Source organism: Papaver somniferum, chromosome 7 (genome assembly GCF_003573695.1).
Source record: "Papaver somniferum cultivar HN1 chromosome 7, ASM357369v1, whole genome shotgun sequence".
Classification (NCBI taxonomy): Eukaryota; Viridiplantae; Streptophyta; class Magnoliopsida; order Ranunculales; family Papaveraceae; genus Papaver; species Papaver somniferum.
Window position 1 is genome coordinate 155621434 of NC_039364.1, and position 25404 is coordinate 155646837.

Consider the following 25404-nt stretch of genomic DNA (forward strand, 5'->3'; position numbering starts at 1 on the left):
TGTTGCTTTTCTACTAATTTATTTTGTTGGCAAAATTATAGTACTGCACAGTAGTATTTCGCTAGCGTATGCTTGTATGTGTATTGCAATTGGGGGAGCAGTAGGGCTTCCAGGTGGTACTGAACGGCTGAAGTTGCATTTAAATGTATATATCAGAAGCAATGGCTTCAAGAACAGAAACATTGTCTGTTTACACCTTTTACTAAAATACAGAACATCTCAAAGGGAATACTAAAGATTTCAACGTGCATCGAAATGCTACAGATAACTTGCAGAAAAAAGAAACTAAAATCAAAAAAGTACTGTTAACACCTGACTAGAAGAAACTAAATCTCTAAAAAGCCAACCTCCTCATCTGCAGACCATATAGCATACCCTATTTAGGTGGGCAGAAGGTAATGACATACCGAGGTGCCCTACATGTACGAAGACTGGATGAATCATCATAGGCAAAGCTGTACGCTCTTGGGCAGATAGCCTTAAAGAGTTTGGCGAAAACTGTGGCTTTGCAAGTCTGGGGAGTTGCATAGTCCCCAGTGCAGCAATACTTGGGAGATTTCGCAGCCAGACAAGCACTTTTGCACCCAACCACCTTATCTCCTTGCTTCACTTCCAATGCTGATGGGCAGCAAATATTCAAGTCAGTTTCACACCCTGCAATACCACATCCAACCCCACCTCCCACTGGAACCATAGAGACTGGAAGGTTAAACCCGTCAACCAAACTCACATCATAGTAGTGAAGGGGCGATGTAGATGTCCCTAGTGTCATTTCGACCACTGATGCCGGAGGCTCACCGCCAGTACCCTGGCAATGTAACTGGCGAGCGCAGTCACCAGTAACACACCTTCCCTTGCCATTTTGATCAAAACAACAACCTTGCCTACCCCAAAGCCTACCTGACCATTTCTCTGGGATTTCGAGAACAACTTGCTCGTTGCTGCCAAGATGGAAACCACCGTCCACGGGAGATGGATGCCCTGCGCTGCCGAGAATCCCAGGCCATATGCTCTCCTTGCAGTTGTTCACTATTATGAGTTGAGTCCCATCTGCATTCACAAATAAACACAATCAAAATCCACAACTTTGAGTTCTCTAGAGAGCCAGGGGAGAGAGAAAGAGAGAGTACCGGTAAAGGAGAGAGCGAAAAATATAGAGAGCAAGAAGAAGAGAACGGATGTCATCTGGATATGGAAGGGAGTATGTTTGGTTTATGGTATGAGGAAGATATGAGAAGGATAGGAAGGTGGTTAAGGGAGATAGAGAAATGCAAGTGTCTGCTACTTTGTAGTGTCTTGATAACTGCTTGTAACTGAAAAAAAATGAGGCTGGATTCAAAATTCAAATACTGCTCTCATATGACTTTTTCTCTTTTCCTTTCCATCCTCATGGAGAGATCTAGGGATTCTTTGCTTTGATTGAGGGTTTTCTTTTTGATTAAAATGATTCTTATTTCAATGTGTGTGGGATTATGAGTCAAGGCCATGGGCCAAGGTTTTCTTTTCTTTCTTATCTTTGTTCCCATTGGTTTTTCTCCTTTATACATGTGATGAGGTTTACAGCTTGATTTTTCATAAAGAAGAAAGTGGTCACAAATCTTTAACTTTGTATTATATTCTAACAAGTTTGTAGTTTTAGTACTGAATGAAAATGAATCAAAAGTGCCATTTAGAATTATCCACAGATTTTAGACTGGTTTGCCACTGATGTTTTTATGCTCATTACCACAATTATGTCAGCAGATCGGTATATTATGCTGAAAAAGATTCTCGGTTTCCCAATGTCCAAAAGGAAGTGTCTTTCGGTGAATATAAAAATATTTGGGTTTTCATGTTCGCTTTTGTGAGAATTTTTAGATGTACAGTTTAGCATTTGGCTGATCAAGCTAATTTTAATGATGTTGAAAATCATGGCATGAGTTAAGTGAATTGAATCTTTTGAAACGAGCAGGCAAAGATGAAAGGATGGTTATCAAATTAAGCTGATTTATATTTTGTAGATGTCAAAATCTCGGCAGAAGCTAACAGTCTCTTGGTGTGCTCTCATTCTGTCCAATGTCCTCACAGCACCGTATCCGTGAAGTTTACGACAGTTCATGGATCACAAAACATAAAATATTTGACAAGCCTCGTACCAAAAGAATTTATCATTTTAAGATGTGCTTTTACGGGTTGCCAGTTAAGAAGAATATCCAAGAACTGCAGTACAATGAGCAGTATGCACAAATCCTGTCTAGTTTTCACGATGATAATGAATGAAAGAATTACGGTTTATGTTTTTCCATGACTTGAGGAAGTGAGTAAAGCAAATGAGATGGATAGATTGAACACAACTAATCTGAATTAAACAATAATAATGTCGAAATGGCAAAAGTAAAAAAACCCATCAAGGGTGTTGCTCTTATTCTCTACGGTCCCCACACAACACCGCAATTGCAGAGTTCCACGAAAATCCATAACACGCTTGAAAATCTGTAAACAAGCCTCTTACCAAAAGAATGAATCATTTATTAAGCATTCCCGCTAACAAAACCTCTACTGCTCCTCTGAATCTACAACTAAACTTTTGATAATATTAGTCTCAGAATCTTTCACCAAACCGGAGGAATACAGCCCCTGTTCCAGCATTATGATCGACAGCATACTCTGCACGAACTAGACCCAACTTGACACCCGCACCATAAGAAGATCCTTGACCGGCCCTTCGGTAGAACTCTGTTGGGTTACCTTTAACATCCTTTGAGCTTCCTAGATCATTTCCGTGTTCAACAAATGCATACACATGTGTATTCCTTACTGGTATACGGATCTTAGCCGCAGCCTGCACATTATTACACAATTTTAATGACACAACCACCATAATGGCCATGAAGAACAAGTACAGGTGGTGGCGGCTTACCAGCACCCTCTTCGACCTTCTTCAATTGAATGAAGCGGGTCAATGTTGATCGCAGTCGTATGCGTCAAAAATAATTTCACTTTCTCATTTCAACTAGTGTAAATATAGTATGTGATAAGAAAGAGTTCGTTCCCACAGAGAGGCTTTTGTTGTTAAACAATTTCAGTTTCTTAGTAACCAAGGGGGGTTTTGATTTTATCAAAGCAATAAAAATGAATTGAAAGCAAATGAAATAAATGGAACAATCAATAAGGAGGAGATATTGATCATGGGATAGTATCATTCACAAACATATATTTTCATCAATGACTAGAATTGATATTTTATCTTTTTATCAAAAGTCCTAAGATACCTAGTCGAAAGAATATCCCGCAAATTTCTCTTGTCATCAACAAACACATTAAAAGATGCGAATATGAATTCTACCAAAAGAATAACCTAACGCCCTGCGCTAATCAAGTTCAATTCCTATGGAGCATTAAGATTCATGAAATTAGGCTAATCAATGCAATTGAAATACATTGCGCAAATAATTTAACAAAGGTCAAGGTTCACATATGATTACAAGGATGTATCACTACAAGCTATAATCATATTTATGCTACTTGTGTTCAAGGATTATCGCTCGATGAAAAATCCTAAACTAGATATAGATATGAATATGAATATGAATATGAGTTCTACCAATTTGCAACTTGAAAAAACAAATACTCAAATCATGTTGCAATACGTCAATCATGCAACTATATACGCAGAGAATCATGAACGATAAAATTGAGACAAAACTAATTCATTAAATCAAAGAATCATGTTATGTGAAATCCCACTAATCCATAACCAAAAGAAAATTAAGTACTCATGCTCACGGAATTCATAACAAGAAGGAAAAGAAAACCTAACATGTTTCTAAACCCTAGAACAAAAGTAGCCGTCAAGATAAGATAATAGAACTCTTCCTTTATATAGCTTTCTCCTTTTCTGAACTGCACAGGCTAACTGTTGCTTCTGAAAGAGCCCAAAAATCAAGCCCACATATCAGAGCCCAAATGAATAAGCAACTGGATCTGTGAGTTAACTCATCAGGAAATGATTCCGACAGAGTTTTGTCTGTATTTCGACCGTTCCAGGCCTGTTTCAGGCTTATCTTCTCTGCAAAATTCCTAACATACATCTACTCATTCATTTTCACTCTTTCAGCCTTAAGAACTGATGTTTTTAGGTTGTTCTCCCAACTATAATCTCTTCTAACCTCTCCATGCACAACCACAACCCAAAACAACACCATTCCCTGCAATCCAGAACTCAACCAGCTGCAACTTCCATTCTTTTCCTTCTGCTTCTCTACGATTATTAACTTCATACACAACCCGTGACTATCAATGGGAACTGCATCTTCTTGACTGCAACCTTCTCTTTCACTGCATTGCACTTCTGTACTGCCTTCTCCGGCAACTTTTGTCCTTCCTCGGCTTCCGAGATCAGCCTACAACCACTTCCTTGTTGGCTGTAAACCAAAATTTGATCGCAGTCGTATGCGTCAAAAATAATTTCACTTTCTCACTTCAACTAGTGTAAATATGGTATGTGATAAGAAAGAGTTCGTTCCCACAGAGAGGCTTTTGTTGTTAAACAATTTCAGTTTCTTAGTAAACAAGGGGTTTTCTTGATTTTATCAAAGCAACAAAAATGAATTGAAAGCAAATGAAATAAATGGAATAATCAATAAGGAGGCGATATTGATCATGTGATAGTATCATTCATAAACATGTATTTTCATCAATGACTAGAATTGATATTTTAATCTCTCATTTATTAAAAGTCCTAGGATACCTTGATCGCAAGAATATCCCGCTAATTCCCTGATTTTATCACAACCACATTAAAAGATGCATATGTGAATTCTACCTAGAAAGCAACCTAAAGTGTAAAAGCACAATTAAGTTTAACTCCCTAAGAGCAATAAGTTTTATGTAATAAGACTAATCAAAGCAATTGAACGTGTAAAAGCACTAATTCGATTTAACTAAGGTTGTGATTCATATATGACTAGTAGGATATATCACTACAAGCACTACTCACATTTATGCTACTTGTAATCAGGAAATTATCACTTTTTCGTATAATAAAACCTAATCTAGCAATAGAAATGAAGACCAATCTAATTGATTCCGGACTCAATCAAACTAGCACTCAAATCATGCAACAATATTAACAATGAATCATAAACAATAAAGTTGAGACAAAACTAATCCATTGATTTAAATATCATGCTTGAGAAATCAACTTTTATCCCATAACCAATAGTTGTGTTTAGTTACTCATAATAATGGAGTTCATCATAATCATTTTCATAAAAGAATGAAATGAAAAATAAACAAAAAGCAAACCCTAGTAGAATCGCCGCTCTTCTCCAAAACTCCCAGTAGAAAATACGTGATCCCAAAAAGAAGTAGAAAATTTCTCCTTTTGTAGCTCTCCTTGTTTCCAAAATTAGGTCATAATCTCCAAAGTCCAACACCAAGAAGTCCACCAAGCCCATGTGATAAATGTGTGAAAGTAGCCCAATAAGGAGTCAACTGAGTCAAGTGGGTCAGAGAGTCAGACCTGAGTCAGAATCAGCTGAGGTAAGTTGCCAAGCCATATTCTTGCACAGGCCAAAGCTTGTGTTGCGCCACATTGATGATACTCCTTCAGCTCCTCCTCATCCTTGTAACCCTGCATCTCACTGCAACATCTGAAGCAACAACCATTCAGTCACCCTCTCCAGCTGCACCTTTCCATTTTCTCAGCTGCAACAGGATTCTCTTCATCTCAGTCAATCATGGTTCGAGCCATAACTGTCTAGGCGCAGCAAACATCTTCAGCCTCAGTTCAACTGCAACTGCAGAGAGCCTAGCATTCATCTAATCTTGTAATTCAGTTCAAATCCCATCCAAAACTCATACATACTGTGTACCAGTACAACCGCCACCTGCAATTTCATCTCAGTAGCAGCTGCACCACCCTACCAAGTCACCACCAATGCCTCGGTGCCATTTTCTTGTTCATTGCAGCACCAATTTATGCAAATGAAATTCCTCCATTTAGCTAACAGATGCACCAACTAGTTCTCCTGCAACATTTCCTTGCATCCAACAGCCTTCTGCTATTCTCAACCCATTCAGCTTTGCATTCTCTTACAACTGTAGATGCAACTCTCAGTCATGTCGCTTCAGTTCAGCTACACTGCCTTCAGAGCTCAAGTCCCAGCTGCATAAAAAATACCCATTGCCATTTCAGTTCAGCCACAATCATCATTTCTCTTCTCGATCATCGCAACTTAGTTAACCAACCATTGCAGCACCATCTCTATTCATTATTGAACCTCATACCATTCATTTCTCCGCCAGTTCAACAACAACACAAAATAATCTTCAAATCCACCTGCAACAGTACCATCTCAGTTCAACTTACTCTCCCAGCTACAGCAGTATCAGTAGCACCTCCATCCATTATCTCCTAAAGTTGTAACTCCTCATCAGAATCTCCATCTGAGTTGCAACTGCACTTATTCATTCAACCTGCACCTAAACATACAAGTACGTAACATTTATTCATTCATCATTCAGTTCTGCTGCAACACAAACACTAAATTTCCACTGAAAAAACCCATTGTCTCTTAAGTTCTTCTCATTCATCCAACGCCAAACTGTCTAGCTGCTTCCACCATCTTAGCTCCATTCTCTGCAAAACCTCATTAGCTCAAACCCCATTCAAACTCAGTACAATCTTCTCTTCTTTCCACAGTTCTTCTTCTCCCTGACTTCAACTCAGCTGCAATTCTCAATCTATTAGCCACTGTAACTCATCAATACTTGCATCTTCATATAACATCTCAGGCTCTCTGTGCATTCACCACCGGTTACAATCCCTTGTAAACTCAGCTATTATGCTTGAAGTCACCAACACTTGCTCTTCCTGCAACTTCTTGTCAACATCACAGTAAACCCCAATTTCCAGCTTCAGATCCTCTCCATTCTGTATCTCGAACTTGAGTATAAACCCAAGTTTCCATTTTCAGTTAAAGGAAGAACTCAAAAATCAGCATCTTCATCTTCTCAGCAACTCCACTTCATCTGAATCGTCATTAGAGCAAAAAATTCATCTCCAATTAAGCTATCAGCAGAAACCCATCTCAGTTCCTTGCTCCATTTCTTCAAATCTAGCACAGAATCGAATCTCCACACAAACCCCGACTTCTCTGATTTATTGTTCTTCTTCGTCTTTATCTCGGCCATTTCTAGCAATTAAATTACCACCTGCAACAACTGAATCTCCCCATCGATCTCTTCTCTCAATTTATGAGTCTCTCGATTTAACTCAGCAGCAGCCGCCATGCATCTCGGTTTCAGGTGGAGTTAGTGAAGAACGAATAATAAAAATTGATTTCTCTAAATTTTAGGGTCAGTGTATGAATAAGGCTAGTCGATATAGCCACCCTGGTGAGGTAGATAAGGGCCAACCAGCTGATACCCATAAGTAGATATTGGTAACTAATATGCCCTCCGTTGCTTCTCTAGACTAAGCTGCAGTAGTTGTTGTCCCCCATCAGTGGCTCGGCTCGGCTCCCAATATCGCTCGTCCGTGAAATGGTCATTGTGTCCTTTTCGTTCAAATGAATGTTTTCTCCTTCTTTTGTTCATAATGACTCTAAAGTACCTAAATACTCAAAAGTAAACATAAGAGATGCAATTCACAAGGATAATAGCAAAGAAAGCATAAATCTAGATATAAAATTAGGTGTTTTAGACACCTATCAAATTCCCCCACACTTAGACTTTGCTAGTCTTCGAGAAAATTAAACAAAAATTACTCTAAAGGATACATACAACTCTCGTGAGGGTTTACTAGAGATATACCTACAAAACCTACTTTTCCAACTTACTAGTTCTCCGTAATGATAGCATCCAACGCGCTAAGAAGACATTGAGATTCTGCACACTAGTCATAATAAGTTAGACACATATAACACAATCTCGTCCTTAAAAGTTGAGAGAGAAATAACCATCCCTTATCGAAAGAAATTCGGGTTCGGAGTGATCGAAAATCTCGACTCTGCCTCACAAGAAAGGGTTTCATGAAATTGCTCTCAATAATAAATAACTTTTTATGGGTCACACATGTTTCCAGGTTGGAGTGAAGAGAGAATCCTGCGACACCTTGAATGGTAGGAAGGCAAAAACCCTCCGAATTGTTTTGAAAATCCACATCTTTTATCATTTTGAAAACCCTTTTTTCTGACGATCTCTAAGAAAGGAAATCAACCACTTAACGAATGTGGGAATATGCTTACTTACCTCGTTATCCGTTCGGCGTGCAGTTAGCACCACTGTCACAGCATCCATAGAAACGTGTTCGGTCTTCAATCCTTGTCTTCATCTTCGTCTTCGGTCTTCAACTCTTGATGATAATTCTTGAACTTCGTAGAATCTTGACAATGTTAGAGTTCCTACCTTCCTCTGACTCCATGGACCAAGATCTGCTTTCATTAATTCTTTTCCTCTAACTCCTTTTTGCTTGAAACTTCATTATGAATATTTCTTCTTCCATTGGCTTTAAACCAAAAACGAACTAAACAAACCAAAATATGTGCAATGATATATTTTTTTTTTTAAAGAACCACTTTTTATTAGAAAAGAAAAAGAAAGTTATTACAAGAAACTAGATGGGAGCCTAGCAACAAGTTGGGCTCCAACACCTTTTTGAATACCTAAACCAATTCTAATAAAAAGAAAATTACGAACATTTATATTTACATCATGCCTAGCTATGTAATGCTTCAATCGTTTCAAAAATTCAATAGTTTCAATACCAAGTTCACCTAAAGTAGTAAAAGCTAAGGTACCAAAATTATAACCATTAGAATTACATACATCAAGGTACTTAATCTTCTTGCGCTCAACGGCTTTAGCCAAGGCGAGGCCCGGTGCAAAAGCTTGCACACCACCCCCAGCAAAAGGGGAAACCCCCGTCACATCAAAACACGTATCAAAATGAAAAAACAAAAAACAAAATAATAAAACTAGTGATGAACCTAAAAAAAACTTCTCTTGTCTTTTTTTTTTCATTTTTTTTTAGACAAGAGAAAATGAAATACAAATAAAGATAAAATAAAACTGCAAGTACAAAGGCCATGGTGTAAGTACTTTACCGCTTGATTCTTCACAACTTGAATGTCTCGATATCATAAACTTCTTGAACTCTCATCTTGGTAATCTTCGCTCTTGTACATAAGTCTTCAACTCGTAAGAATTCTGCTCCTTGTCTTGTTGCTTTACTTGAATCTGAAATCTGCTCATTTCTGTACCGTTGCTTGTAAACCTTGAACGTCTTCAACTTTCCTTCGAATTTGTGATGCTCCTCTTGTTGATGATGATGGTGTTTCTATGGACCTGTTGGTGTAGAGAGAGATAAAGTGGATGGTGCTAACTGCGAACAAGATTACAAGTGGTATGTAAGTTAGCAATTCGATGTCACCATCATGATTGATAAAATATCACTCAAGATATCAAAATAGTGCTTCTATTGGTGGTAGGTTGGGTAGCTCACCATTCTACCCAGAGTTTACGTACGGTGACACACACTCTAAAAGTACAAATTTAGACACGTACAAAGAAGTGAAGGTCGGTGCCTCTAATGATGTAACATGGGTAGTCTCTACTATATGGGACCACAACTCTACTACCGAATTTAGTCTGCACCTTATTTTCCACTGGCATGGTTAAATCCAACTTTAATTCTCATACAAGTAAGAAACCCGATCATGTTCTCTGTCATCTCTAAGTTCAGTCACTCTTGTGAGAATCTCGATGTAATCTTAGCGACACGTATACTATGTGACTCTAAACTAACCACAATTTGGAGTTTTTTATTCACTATTTTACACAAAAGTTGAAAATTTCATGAAAAAATTACAATGAAAATGCTTAACCACTCCCCTCACACTTAAACTTTACATTGTCCTCAATGTAAATTGAGTCATCCAAAGTAAGTCAAGGTGGGGAATCCTACATGATAATGTGACAAGAAATCAGAAAAATTAAATGTAATACAAGAAAAAAAAACTAAAACTAAAAATAAGACAAGAAAATAATAATAAGACAAGAAATATTCATCATATGGGTTGCCTCCCATTTAGCGCTTGGTTTAAAGTCGTCATCCCGACTATCTCTTTGCTTGCTAAGCCTCCTCCAGAGGGAGTGCATATACAAAATTAGCTCCTTCCACCACTTCGGAAGTGAAATTCTCATAATATGGTTTCAACCGGTGTCCATTAACTTTAAGTTCCTTGATTGTAGCTATGCTACGAATTTCTACTGCACCATGAGAAAACACATTAGTAACGATAAAAGGTCTGATCCATCGTGACCTTAATTTACCCGGAAATAAATGCAAGCGAGAATTGAACAAAATCACTTTTTGTCCAACACAAAATTGTTTTCTAGAAATCATAGTATCATGAAATGCCTTCGTTTTCTCCTTGTAAATGCGTGAGCTTTCCAATGCATCATTGCGAAGCTCTTCTACCTCTTGGAGTTATAACTTCCTTTGCTTTCCAGCACCATCCATCTCCATATTGCATTGCTTAATAGCCCAATAAGCCTTATGCTAAATTTCAACGGGTAAATGACAAGGTTTACCATACATAAGACTAAAGTGAGACATCCTGATAGGTGTCTTGTATGCGGTTCTATAAGCCCACAAAGCATCATTAAGTCGCATGCTCCAATCCTTCCTTGTTGGATTCACTGTCTTCTCTAGAATGGATTTCACCTCTCGGTTAGAAACCTCGGCTTGTTCATTTGTTTGGGGATGATAAGGTGTCGCAAGCTTGTGCGAAACATTGTACTTCTTCAACATGCTTTGTAAAAACCTGTTTTTGAAGTGTGAACCCCCATCGCTAATTATGGCTCTTGGAATTTCAAACCTTGCAAAAATATTAGCTTGCACAAAATCTTAAACCACTTTAGAATCATTAGTTGGGGTGGCTTTAGCTTCCACCCATTTTGAGACATAATCAACAACAAGTAAGATAAAATAATTCCCATTGGAATTGACAGAAGGACCCAGAAAATCAATACCTCATACATCAAAAACTTTAATAAATTGAATAAAAGTTTGTGGCATTTGATTTCGAGCACCTAGATTGCCTGTTCTTTGGCACCTATCAATACCGTTGCTTGTAAACCTTGAACGTCTTCAACTTTCCTTCGAATTTGTGATGCTCCTATTATTGATGATGATGGTGTTTCTATGGACCTGTTGGTGTAGAGAGAGATAAAGTGGATGGTGCTAACTGCGAACAAGATTACAAGTGGTATATAAGTTAGCAATTCGATGTCACCATCATGATTGATAAAATAGCACTCAAGATATCAAAATAGTGCTTTTATTGGTGGGAGGTTGGGTAGCTCACCATTCTACCCAGAGTTTACGTACGGTGACTGATAGACACATTTTTGTGACTGAATTATCCTCAATTTTCAGTATTGTTGGTACTCGATTTTCTACTTATTATGGTGTTTTATGTGTTTGTAGGTATTTTTTGAAAATAAACATTTTTGGAAAATTCGGCTCGAAAAGTTGGTATAGGCACCCGGAGGACGTGTTATTTGGACTCTCACATTTGGATAAGGGGTACTCAATTACTAAGGGGGACCTCTTTCGATAAGTGTCACCTTATTTACTATTCACACCCCATGGCGTCAACTTCTATTTGCACCCCCATCTCTGTTAGGGGGAGGTCGTCCCCTTCATTTGAATTTCCAGTTTGGCGGGAAATTGTGTTTATCAATGGCAGAAGTTAGGGTTCGCGTTTTGGGCAGGGTAGAAAGAGACTCTTGGCCGAGATTGATTGGGAGGACTTGATTGAGCATAACAAGCGTGGTAAGGTTGCTGGAATTGATCAGAATTGGCTGAATCATCATGTTGAGTGAAACAGGGAGTTACGGGTTTTGCTAAAGAAAACCCGAGAGTTGTTGTTTTTGATTTTGGAGATTTCTGGAGTGATTCAATCACAAAAGTGGATTGGGTCGGACATGTTAGTCCAAGACAGGCGAGGTACGTTCACCAGATTCGGTAAATAAGGGACGATTCACTTTTTTTGGGAGTAAACAGAGCACAAGATATACTCGAGTTTCTGTTGGATGAGTATGTGGAGATTATGTGTCTGGAGTGTGTAGCAATCCCCCTTGCATGAGTTTGTACTAATCCTGGAGAGTTTTTATGTGCCAGCGACAATCAGACGCGTGCAGGAGAAGAAAACGGAAAGAACATATTCCCGAGAATATTTTCTTCACTGCCGAGTAAAAGGAGATTACTGTGAGTTATTACACATGATTTTCTTCACCTGTTGAGTATACATAGCCTCTTGGAGTATCATAGAGGGGGACGCAGAGTTTGCGGAGCAGTTAGAACGAACAGAGAGTCGAGAAATCAAAGTTGTAGGAAACGCCATTTCTGCTGCTGCATAGCTGAAGAACACGAAGAACAGACCAACCAAGACAGTCGTTTATCAACAGTGATAACGACACACAGCCGTGGGTCTTAGAAGCTACAGTCTCAGAGACTGTTGCGAGACAGTCTTATTTTCTATAGTAACAGCGACAGTCAACATATATTGTTCTCTGTAATTTTAATCATTCTCACACTTTCATCATTTGTAAACCATCTTTAAGCATAAATGAAATCAACTTTTGAGCGTGTTTCCATCATGATGAGCTAGACCCAATCCTTGGGGCGACGGAGGAAGCTATCTTTCCAATGAAAAAGTGGTAATTCTTAATTATTTAATTTGTGCAATTTTTATTTATGATTATTTTCCTAGATTGAAAATAGATTTTATGATTTTTGTTAAACAATTGTATTTTCTATTGATGGAACATGCTTAGCCTAGGTTTTTGATGTCTCATGCTTTGGATTAACATTTGTTGTTTCTAAAAATCTACTTTTGCAATAGTTGAGAATCAATTTGAACGTGTGGAATTGCATGATTATAATTAGTATCACTTTGGATTGGTAAATAGAGGAATCCTATCCCCAGTCTCTCCGTAATTCTTACAACACTCTTTATTCGAGTTTGTTATTTTTATTTATAAAAATGAAGTCTAAAAATGCTGCTTTCACAAGTCTTGAACGAACCATTACTTACCACTACTACAACTGAATTGAAAATACCATCAATTTTTGGCGCCGCCGACGCAGACTTGTCTTTAGGCTAGAGTTTTTAGATTTATTTTTTAGGTTTTTTTTTTTTGTTTTTCATTTTTATTTTATTTGTTCTTCTTTATGTTTTTGGGTTTTTGTCTTTTCCTTACAGATTTTGGAGTTTGGAGCGAAAGAAAACTTTACCAAAGCTTTTGGTGAATACTTAAAGATTTGGAGTAAAAGCAAAGCGAAAGGAGCGAAAGAAAAGAAGAATAAAAATTAATAAAAAAAAGAAAAGAGAGAGAGAGAGACATTTATTTATTTTAGAATTTTTTTTTTAGATTATCTTTTTCTTTTGCACTTTATTTTTGGATTTTGGACCGTGGACTTGAAGACTTTTTTTTTTAACCCTACGGAAGGGTAGTTTAAATATAAATCGTTTGTAGAGAAGGATGGAGATTACGATATCGCCTCGACCCCTCGAGTTCGTACATGACATAGGAGTCGTGGCCCGAGTCGACTTCAGCGGTTCTTCGCCCGTCTGGTAGGGGGGTAAGTTTGTCGAAACACTCGCGAATCCCCTGTCAGCGAGTTACTGTATTCCTTCGTTTGCATATATGCTGAGGATTTGAAAACGGCTGCTTTAATTTCCTAGTAAAGGGCAAGGACTGGCCATACAACATAAGGGTTCAGATTTCATCACCATTCCCTTCTTGCCCGCCTTAGGAAAACGAAACCAAACGTGAACCTAAGCCTAAAATTTGACTAGAACGAGACCTATAGGGTAACGAGCTTAATAGGAAAGTCATTCGAAAAATATTGGTTACTCTTTTAAGCATGTTTCAAAGTTCATGATGGTTTCTGTGAGTTGAATACGCCGCCTTGTAACGCCGGTGAGGCCTTGGATATCAAAGCTCCACTGAGCTTCCCTCGTCTCGATTCAACTTACTTTAACTCGGATTGATTCCAGAGGGGTTTGCTTAAATTGTAACGAATTCCCTTTCGAAGGATTAGAAGATGGTCTAGAAACAATCTAAGTGGAGCCATCATGCTTTTTGTTTGCTAGAAATCAGTAGGTTTGTTGTAGTGGAGTCATCCTTGTTTGTGTTTGCATAAAACTTCCCTTCCTTTTAGGATTTATTTCTTTTTATTTTGTTTTTCTAGTGTATGCCCGAGGTTATTAGAGAGAGGGCTTGGAAAAGAAACACTCTAGCTCGTTTGATTAGTGATAAACCTAGTAGTTCTTCTTGTGAAGGCGGGGAGCTCGAAGACTCTTCTTTTGAGAGCCCTGTCTTTGGAAATTTCATCTTTGAAAACTTGACAATTAGTGAAGAAAGTACTCCTAGTCCTTTGGTAGTGCCAGAAATGGCAACTTTGAAAGCTTTATTAAACCCAACTAGGACCTCTCGTCCGTCTTGTATCAAGTTAGCTGAAACCGGGGAAAATTATGAACCCAAACCTGGGACTTTACAGATGCTCCCAATCTTTTTAGGAAAAGAGAATGAGAACCCCTATTTTCATGTTAGGGAATTTGAGGAAGTTTGTAGTACTCTGAAAATTAAAAACCTTAGTGATGATGCATTGAAACTTTGTTATTCCCCTTTTTCTTAAAAGATAAAACCAAATCTTGGATGTATAGTTTGGCTTCTGAGTCAATTGAAACCTATGACCAACTTACATCCGCCTTTATACAGAAGTTTTTCCCAAGGCACAAAACATCGTCTATTAGGACACAAATATGTACTTTTGCTCAACAAGAGGGAGAATCTTTATATAGGTATTTAGAAAGGTTCAATGACTTAATATCTCAATGTCTTCATCATGGTTTAGAGATGGTTAGGTTAGTTCAGATCCTCTACGAGGGTTTAGATTATTCAACAACAACCATGGTTGAGTCCTTATGCACAGGTGGGTTTGAGAATAAGACTATTGATGAGGCGATGACATTTTTGAATGAAATATCCGATAAGACCCAACAATGGGAAATAGTAGGGAACCCCAGAAAAAAATTCTTCTAAGTAAAGGAAATGTCAATAGGGTAGATGGATCTTATGAGTCAGATGCTAAAATAGCAACCATAGCCAAAAGGTTGGAAGCCTTAGAATTAGGTCATTCTAGTGGTAATAGTGATAGAATAGAGCCTTTTTCGGAAGGCCATACTGTTGAGGAGCAAGCCAATGCTCTTTATACAACACTAGATTCGATAACCGTCAGAAGTTTGACCCATATTCAGAAACCTATAACCCTGGCTAGAGAAACCGTCCCAACCTTTCTTGGTCTAAGGGCCAGAATCAAGGTCAGTCTAGTAACTCTCAGGTTCCCCCAGGTTTTGGCTATACTAAGAATCCTTCAGCTCCGGCACAGTTTCAGAACCCTTCGGATAAGAAGATTATGAGTTTAGAAGAGTCTCTTGCTTTGTTAACTCGTAACACTGTGCAGTTTCAGCAATCTGTTTCTCAAGGTTTAGAAGAAAATAAAAAAATAGGTTAGGCTAACTCTCAGGCTATTTCCGAGTTGAAAACCCAGGTTAGTCAGATAAATGAGTCTTTAAGAGAAAGAGGTAAGTTTCCTAGTCAAACTCAACCCAATCCTAGAGGAATTAATGAAATAGGTGAAAGACCATCCGATCATGTTAACGCAATAACAACCCTTAGGAGCGGTAAAAAGGTAGACAATAAGGTAGCCATGCCTAGTGGATATACTGTAGTTCCACCTTCTACTTCCGAAGAGGAGCCCATAGATGAGGAAACTGAAACAATTTCTAAGGAGTCCCAAGAAATTCCTGATAGGACTACCTATGTGCCTAGAGCCCCATATCCATATTTGTTAGCCCCAACAAAGAAGGAGTCGACTTTCAACGAGATAATGGAAACATTTAAGCAGGTGAACATCAACATTCTGTTATTAGAAGCAATTAGGCAGATGCCCGCTTATGCCAAGTTCCTTAAAGATCTTTGTACACGAAAGCGTGAGCTGAATGTCCATAAGAAAGCATTTTTAGCTGGTCAAGTAAGTTCAATTCTTCTGAACCAAACACCCCCTAAGTATAAGGACCATGGATGCCCCACCATATCTTGTGTGATTGTTAATCATGTAGTTGATAAGGCAGTGCTTGACTTAGGAGCTAGTGTTAACTTACTCCCATACCATGTGTATACCCAGCTAGGACTTGGTAAGTTGAAACCGACCAAAATGACACTTCAATTAGCTGATAGGTCTGTCAAAGTGCCTCGTGGTGTCATAGAAGATGTTCTTATTGAGGTTGATAGGTTCATATACCCAGTGGATTTTGTTGTTCTAGATACCCAGCCTGTTCAGGACCCAAGTGCTCAAATACCGGTGATTTTAGGTCGCCCATTCTTAGCCACATCTAATGTTGTCATCAATTGTAGAACCAGACTTATGAACATATCTTTTGGTAATATGACCACTGAGCTAAATGTCTTTAATGTCATTAAGTCTTCTGAGATAGATGATTTAGAAGTGGTGAATATGATTAGCACTCTAGTTCCTGATCCTTTAGCCTGCACTATGTTTGATAATCCATTATTTGATGAACCTTTCAGTGCTTCGGAGGATGTAACTATGGCGAACACCTTAGTTGATGAGCCTATGCTAGATATTTTCTTTGATAATCCATTATATGAGGATGTTGTTCGTTTAGATGAAAAGTCCCCAAAAGAAGCTTGTATCTGTGTTGACTTTATGGAACCTAGAACCCATCCCATAGATTTTGGTCCATTTGAGGATATTTTTCACCCTAAGTTTGGGGGTAATGATGACTCTAGTGATCGTCATGTATCCCTAATTGAAGTCCCTAACTTGGGACTCGAGCTTTGTGCGTCTAAGATACTACTTGAGTTTCTTCAAACTCTGCTACCCGATCCTCCAGATACTGTCCATGAAGAAGCCCAAATCTTAGAGACATGTCATTCGGTTGAACCTGTTTTCCTAGACACTTATATAGAGACCAAAGAGACACCCCAAATAAATCTAGTTGCCTTGATGAAATCCCTAGATCATGTTATGCTCCATCAGCTCATTTTTTTAATCCAAGATGGTAGTCTTTCTTTTGTGTCTGCTCTATTTGGTTCTGAGGACCCGCAACTATTTCGGATATTGGTATATAACTTTGGAAGGTGACAATCCTTTTTGAGGTATTTGATTTCCATCTAAAGACGTTAAACTTAGCACTTCTTGGGAGGTAACCCAATCTCATGCAATACGGTAATATCTTTCCTTAACTCTTTTGCTTCAAATGGTAACAGTTTCTCCTTGTTCATATGCTTTTAATTTTATCTTTAGAACATTGAGGACAATGTTAGATTTAAGTTTGGGGTATGGGAGAAAATTTTTAGTTGCAATAAATAAACTTCAGAGCCTAGAAATTTATGTTTATTAAGGAAGGCACTAACCAATCTAAGTGGATGGAAGCATCTTGGTTATAGGAGTTGAGGAACCAATCTGATTAGATGGAAACATCTAAAGAGTCTATTCATAAAAGCACAGAGCTCGGGTGTTATAATTTTTTTTGAAAAAAAAACATGGTAGTTTCGCCATATCTCGTTGAATCCTAATCAATCTGTTTTTATTTTTTATGTGAGATCAAAGAAACTAGCGGACTGATCACTAAATAGATACAAATAGGTGCAAATTCTGACATGACCACAGCCCACTTACTTCTCTCGCTCTGCTCGCGGTGTTCCTTACTCGCGGAGCGGCATACCGAAAAAGTAGATTCTCCCACCTCCAGTTTTCTTTAATGCAAGGCTTCTCGCGTTCAGGCACGAAGAGATTTAAAACTATATAAACAAATAAAATATGAAGAATGGAACTCCGGTATAGAATCGAGCCATAACTCTATGGAGCCAATCCAACGCGACGATGTCATTTCAATCGACAACCAAGTCAAAGGAAAACCCTCAATTTAGCTAGTGAATGACCTCGCTGATCACAGACGCTATCTCTTAAAATGCTCTCGCTACTTCCAGAAACGAATTCCTCTTAGATCGGAATAGCATTCACATCAGAGTCGAAGATTTCAGAGATTAGTTGAAGATGGGCGCCTAATTCCAAATAGGCCTCTATCAGTGCAAGTCAGCTAAAGAGTCAGTGCTGTCGGAACGAGAGAAGAAAGATAAGTGGACCCAAACCGATTCAAGCCGAGCAATAGTGTAGAAAGCCTTCTGGGCCGATGACCATGTGGAAGTCGACTAGATGATTGGAGGATGCTTACTTCCGCGTATTAATCTTCCGAGCCTCTGATACGAACAACTTTCTTCTCTTGCATCCCAAGATTCATGGATGAAAAAATTATATACCCTTTAGGCCCCATGCCTAACATAACTTAATACTGACCCATTTTTCCTTTTTTTATTCTGTTTCATATCTTCTTTTGACAGCAGGAAAGCTTCCTCGACTAAATAGAGTTTCTTGGTTACCAACCGGAGATTTGCAGAAACTACAGCAACGGGATAAAGAGGATGAAAGGATCCAGATGCCCCCGCATGGAGAGCTAGAAACCGAAGATGTGCAACAACCGAAGATTGTAGACTACATGAATATGACAATGAAGGGCTAGATCATAATTATGCTATCGTTTCTACCTTGGCGGTTACCATTGCTAGGGTGAAATAGAGTGATTGAGATACCAAAAAAAAATAATTGAGACCAGACCATCAGACCAACCAGAATAAATTCAATAAAGTCGACCACTGGTGCCCTTGTATATGCCAGTTGTGTTTACCTAGAGTTAGGTTTATCGATCACTGGTTCCCTTGTATTTTCCAGTTGTGTTGATATTAGTCAGACCGGTATCTCAGTCCATTAGGATAGGTTCATCTTGGCAGAGGCCTTCAGACAGATATGGGAAACACCGTTCACTTTAAACCATCTATTTTTCTCTTTATCCATCTTTTTAATCTTTCCATGTGATTGGTTGACTCTGGTTATGATGTCTAGAAACTATCTGAGTAGAGCTCCGTCACTTATATATGAATTATAGTATGCTGAGTGCAAACTCGTGTACATCAATTAGAATTTCACATCAGGGTACTTCCTCCTGTAGTCAATGTGTGTATGCCAACCAAGGAGATTCTTTAGTGCCTTCCAAGGTTTTGCGTAGATAGCTAGGGTGAGGAGTGAAGGTTTTGTGGGTACACCTCTGGTAAACCCTCCGGAGACAACACTCCGCCGCTAGGGCCACCTAGCGGTTTAACGGCTTGATGCACGTGCTAAGTGTAGTCATTTTTATTTTTGTAGATTAGATTTGCTCGAGGACTAGCAAATAATAAGTTTGGGGATATTTGATAGACACATTTTTGTGACTGAATTTTCCTAAATTTTCAGTATTGTTGCTACTCGGTTTTCTACTTATTATGGTGTTTTATGTGTTTGTAGGAATTTTGGAAAATAAACATTTTTGGAAAATTCGGCTCGAAAAGTTGGTATAGGCACCCGGAGGACATGTGTTATTTGGACTCTCACATTTGGATAAGGGGTACTCAATTACTAAGGGACACATCTTTCGATAAGGGCCACCTTATTTACTATTCACACCCCATGGAGTCAACTGCTATTTTCACCCCCATCTCTGTTAGGAGGAGGTCGTCCCCTTCATTTAAATTTCCAATTTAGCGGGAAATTGTGTTTATCAATGGCAGAAGTTAGGGTTCGCGTTTTGGGCAGGGTAGAGAGAGACTCAATGGACGAGATTGATTGGGAGGACTTGATTGAGCATAACAAGCATGGTAAGGTTGCTGGAATTGATCAGAATTGGTTGAATCATCATGTTGAGTGAAACAGGGAGTTACGGGTTTTGCTTAAGAAAACCCGAGAGTTGCTATTTTCGATTTTGGAGATTTCTGGAGTGATTCAATCGCTCAAGTGGATTGGGCCGGACCTGTTAGTCCAAGACAGGCGAGGTACGTTCACCAGATTCGGTAAATAAGGGATGATTCACTTTTTTTGGGAGTAAACAGAGCACGAGATATACTCGAGTTTCTGTTGGATGAGTATGTGGAGATTATGTGTCTGGAGTGTGTACCAATCCCCTTGCATGAGTTTGTATTAATCCTGGAGAGTTTTTATGTGCCAGCGACAATCAGACGCGTGCAGGAGAATATTTTCTTCACTGCCAAGTAAAAGGAGATTACTGTGAGTTATTACACATGATTTTCTTCACCTGTTGAGTATAAATAGCCTCTTGGAGTATTATAGAGGGGGACGGAGAGTATAAATATTCTCGAGAATATTTTCTTCACTGCTGAGTAAAAGGAGATTACTGTGAGTTATTACACATGATTTTCTTCACCTGTTGAGTATAAATAGCCTCTTGGAGTATTATAGAGGGGGCGGAGAGTTTGGGGAGCAGTTAGACCGAACAGAGAGTCGAGAAATCAAAGTTGCAGGAAACGCCATTTCTGCTGTTGCATAGATGAAGAACACGAAGAACATACCAACCAAGACAGTCGTTTATCAACAGTGATAACGACACACAACCGTGGGTCTTAGAAGCTATAGTCTCAGCGACTGTTGCGAGACAGTCTTATTTTCTATAGTAACAACGACAGTCAACATATATCGTTCTCTGTAATTTTAATCATTCCCACACTTTCATCATTTGTAAACCATCTTTGAGCATAAATGAAATCAACTTTTGAGCGTGTTTCCATCATGATGAGCTAGACCCAATCCTTGAGGCGACGGAGGAAGCTATCTTTCCAATGAAAAAGTGGTAATTCTTAATTATTTAATTTGTGCAATTTTTATTTATGATTATTTGCCTAGATTGAAAATAGATTTTATGATTTTTGTTAAACAATTGTATTTTCTTTTGATGGAACATGATTATCCTAGGGTTTTGATGTCTCATGCTTTGGATTAACATTTGTTGTTTCTAAAAATCTACTTTTGCAATAGTTGAGAATCAATTTGAACGTGTGGAATTGCATGATTATAATTAGTATCACTTTGGAATTGGTAAATAGCGGAATCCTAGCCCCAGTCTCTCCATAATTCTCACAATACTTTTTATTCGAGTTTGTTATTTTTATTTATAAAAATTAAGTCTAAAAAAGATGCTTTCACAAGTCTTGAACGAACCATTACTTACCACTACTACATGCTCCAATCCTTCCTTGTTGGATTCACCGTCTTCTCTATAATGGATTTCACCTCTCGGTTAGAAACCTCGGATTGTCCATTTGTTTGGGGGTGATAAGGTGTTGCAAGCTTGTGCGACACATTGTACTTTTTCAACATGCTTTGTAAAAACCTGTTTTTGAAGTGTGAACCCCCATCGCATTATGGCTCTTGGAATTCCAAACCTTGCAAAAATATAAGCTTGCACAAAATCTTAAAACACTTTAGAATCATTAGTTGGGGTGGATTTAGCTTCCACCCATTTTGAGACATAATCAACAACAAGTTGGAATTGACAAAAGGACCCATAAAATCAATACCTCATACATCAAAAACTTCAATAAATTGAATAAAAGTTTGTGGCATTTGATTTCGAGCACCTAGATTACCTGTTCTTTGGCACCTATCACAAGTTGTACAAAATGTATATGCATCTTTAAACAAGGTTGGCCAAAAGAAACCACTTTCAAGTACCTTGTAAGCGGTTCTCTTACTCCCAAAGTGTCCTCCGCAAGCATAAGTGTAACAAAAAGACAAGATAGACTTAAATTCAGATTCGGGAACGCACCTTCGTAATACTTGGCCACTACCTTGTTTCTATAAGTATGGATCATCCCATATGTATTGGTTCCCTAACCTCTTAAGTTTTTCCCTCTCAGCACGAGACAAGTTCCTTGGGATTTGTTTAGACACCAATTAATTGACAATATCGGCATACCATGGTTATTCAAAGGCAATTGAGAATAGTTTCTCATCCGGGAAACTTTCACGCAATGGGATAGCTTCCTTGTCCACAGCAAGACGGCTCAAGTGATCCGCAACAATGTTCTCAATTCCTTTCTTGTACTTGATTTCAATATCAAACTCTTGTAAGAGTAGAATACATCGTATGAGCCTTGGTTTCACTTCTTTCTTCATTAGAAAGTACCTAAGTGCTGCATGATCAGAAAAGACAACAACTTTTATACCAATTAGATAAGAGCGAAACTTTTCCAAAGCAAAAACAATAGCTAACAACTATTTTTCAGTGGTTGTGTAGTTTTGTTGGGCCTCATTTAATGTTCTAGAAGCATAATAAATAGCATGAGGTATCTTCCCCACACGTTTCCCAAGCACCGCACCAAACGCGTAGTCACTTGCATCACACATGAGCTCAAAAGGCTTACTCCAATCCGGTGGTATAATGATAGGGGCTGAGATCAAAAGTTCTTTCAAACGATTGAATGCCACCATACACTTTTCATCAAATTTAAAAACCACATCCTTTTGCAATAAGTTGCAAAGTTGTGATGCTATCTTGGAAAATTCCTTGATGAATCTACGATAAAAACCTGCGTGACCAAGAAAAGAACGTATCTCCCTCACCGTAGTGGGAGGGGTTAGAGCACGAATAAGGTCCATCTTAGATTTATCAACTTCCAAGCCTTTTGAAGATATTATATGGCCTAAAACTATGCCATGAGTTACCATAAAATGACACTTCTCTCAATTCAGCACAAGATTTGTTTCAACACATCGTTCAAGGATTAAATACAAGTTGTTCAAGCAAAGTTCAAATGAATCACCAAAGACACTAAAGTCGTCCATGAACACTTCAGTTATGTTTTCAACATATTCTGAAAAAATACTAACCATACACCTTTGAAAGGTAGCTGGAGCATTGCACAAGCCAAAAGGCATCCTTCTATAAGCAAAAGTACCGAAAGGACAAGTGAAAGTAGTTTTCTCTTGATCCTCTGGCGCTATCACAATCTGATTGTAACTTGAATAACCATCAAGGAAACAATAGTAAGAGTGTCCAGCTAAACGTTCAAGCATTTGATCAATAAAGGGTAAAGGAAAGTGATCCTTCCTAGTGGTGGCATTCTATTTTCTATAATCAATACAAACCCTCCAACCGGTTTGCACACGAGTTGGGACAAGTTCGTTCTTATCATTCTCCACCACTGTTACACCTGATTTCTTTGGCACTACTTGTACCGGGCTCACCCATTTACTATCGGATATGGGGTAGATACCACCCACGTCCAAAAGATTTTGTATCAAATTTTTCACAACTTCCATCATGGGAGGGTTCAAACGATGTTGCGCTTCCCTTGTAGGCTTTGCATCGTGCTCCAAACGGATCTTGTGCATACAAACGACAGGGCTTATACCCTTGGTATCGGCAATTGTCCATCCTATGGACGTCTTGTACTTCCTTAGAACTCGTAGAAGTTTTTTCTCCTGTAATAAACTAAGCTCGTTAGAAACAATCATAGGTAACTCTTCATTGTCACCCAATTACAAGTACTTTAAGTGACTTGAAAGAGGCTTCAATTCCAACTTTGGAGATTTAACAATAGATGGTAAAAACTTTTCATCGCTGCATGGTAAAGAAATAAAATAGATGTTATGAGTTTCCAAGCATCCTTGTAGTGATTTAAGATCACCAAGGGCTTCCTTGACTTCATTACCACACTCTACATCATTATCAATTGATGTAGTTAAAACGGTTTCCAAAGCATCATCACCATTCAATTCGAACACTTGTTGTGCCAAAGTATCCATAACATCAATGGAGAAACAAGAGTGGACATCACTAGGATATCTCATCATCTCGAAGATGTTAAAATGTATTGTTTGTCCATCAAACTCCATAGTTAGCGTTCCCTTGTCTACATCAATAATAGTTTTCGCCGTTTTCATGAAGGGACTCCCAAGTAGCAATGGAAGAGATGAGTCCGGTGAAGCTTCGTTCATCTCTAACACGCAAAAGTCAGGTGGAAACACAAGTTGATTAACCTGCACAAGAACATCCTCCACAATACCCATTGGGTAAACATTAGTGCGGTCGGCTAATTGCAACACAATATTGGCCTTTTATAAAGGACCTAGATCAAGTGAATTATACATAGATGCGGGCATAACGTTAACAGATGCACCTAAATCCAACATTGTTTTATTAAAAGCGGTGTTACCAATTATGACGGGAATGTTAAAGCTAACGGGATCCTTACATTTCAGTGGAAGTTTATGTTGTAAGATTGCCGAAGCATTCTCCCCCACACTTAGTACTTCATTGCCTTTGTGCCTTTTCTTATTGGTACACAAGTCATTCGACACCTTTGCATACTTTGGCATTTGATTTATAGCATCTTTGAGCAGTATGTTCACATGAATCTTTCTGAGAACGTCTAAAATCTCCTTTTCTAGTTCCTCCATCTTGGAATTTGCAAATCTACGAGGGAAAGGTAAAGGAGGAAGACAAGCAGGAATAGGAGTTTTAGAGTTAGGAATAGGTACCTCGGGAGGTTTTTCCTCCAAAACCGGCTCCATTGGAGCTTCTTCTTTACCCAAATCAGCAACTTCGGGTTGCACAAGTTGTGTACCACTTCTCAATGTAATAGCATTGACACCCTCTTTTGGGTTAATAGGTTGAGAAGGGAGTTTCCCACTATTTTGTGCTTTCAATTGGTTCAATTCATTATCCATAGAACCCATTTGTGTCTGCAACTCCTTGATAGCACTCTTAGTCTCTTGTTGGCTTTCTTGAAACATAGTACCAATACCCTTCATCATTGCTTGAAGATTTGCGCCGATATCGGAACCCTGACTTTGTGGTTGTTGCTGCGGTTGCTGAAATTGTTGTTGTTGTGGTTGGAACCCGCTTGGATGGTTGAAAGTAGGTTGTTGAACTGCACCTTGCTTGTTAGCATAGATGAAATTGGGGTGATCTCTCCATCCCGGATTGTGAGTGTTGGAGTAGGGATCATACCGTCTTTGCTGACTTGGAAAGATTGCAAGAAAAAAAAGAAAAGACCCGCTACACAGCTGGTCATAACCCTAACAATCAATTTGTTTTCATTTTATATTTTTCAATTTTTTTTAGACCCGCTACACAACTGGTCATAATATGCAAGAAAAAGGAGCAGACCCGCTACACAGCTGGTCATGATTTGCAAGGAATTTCCTGAAAAAATAAAGTAAAAAGTTAACATCTCCCCCACACTTAAACATTACATTGTCCTCAATGTAATTGAGTCATCCAACGGAAATATTAAGATGGGAAATGCAAAAAGTAAATCAAAATAAAAATAAAATAAAATAAATATACCTACTGGAATGTACAAAAATGGATCCCCAAAAATTAACAGCCTGAAAATTTGGGGATCAACCCAAAATACAGTATTTACAAA

The 25404-nt window shown here is 38.5% G+C and overlaps 1 protein-coding gene across 1 annotated transcript; it reads right to left on the minus strand.

Moving 5' to 3' along the window:
* Positions 1-123: 123 nt before the first annotated feature.
* On the minus strand, positions 124-1419 carry LOC113298834 (thaumatin-like protein). Its single transcript, XM_026547690.1, has 2 exons — positions 1131-1419; positions 124-1050 (listed from the first exon to the last, which is right to left on the minus strand). The coding sequence occupies exons 1-2, from the start codon at positions 1183-1185 to the stop codon at positions 377-379; spliced, it is 729 nt and encodes a 242-aa protein (XP_026403475.1). The 5' UTR covers positions 1186-1419; the 3' UTR covers positions 124-376.
* Positions 1420-25404: the final 23985 nt, after the last annotated feature.

Coding starts and splice junctions, on each gene's coding strand:
- LOC113298834 (XM_026547690.1), bottom strand. CDS start 1,185: ATGACATCCGTTCTCTTCTTCTTGCTCTCTATATTTTTCGCTCTCTCC. Junction 1,051..1,130: donor TTTCGCTCTCTCCTTTACCG/GTACTCTCTCTT, acceptor TTGTGAATGCAG/ATGGGACTCAACTCATAATA.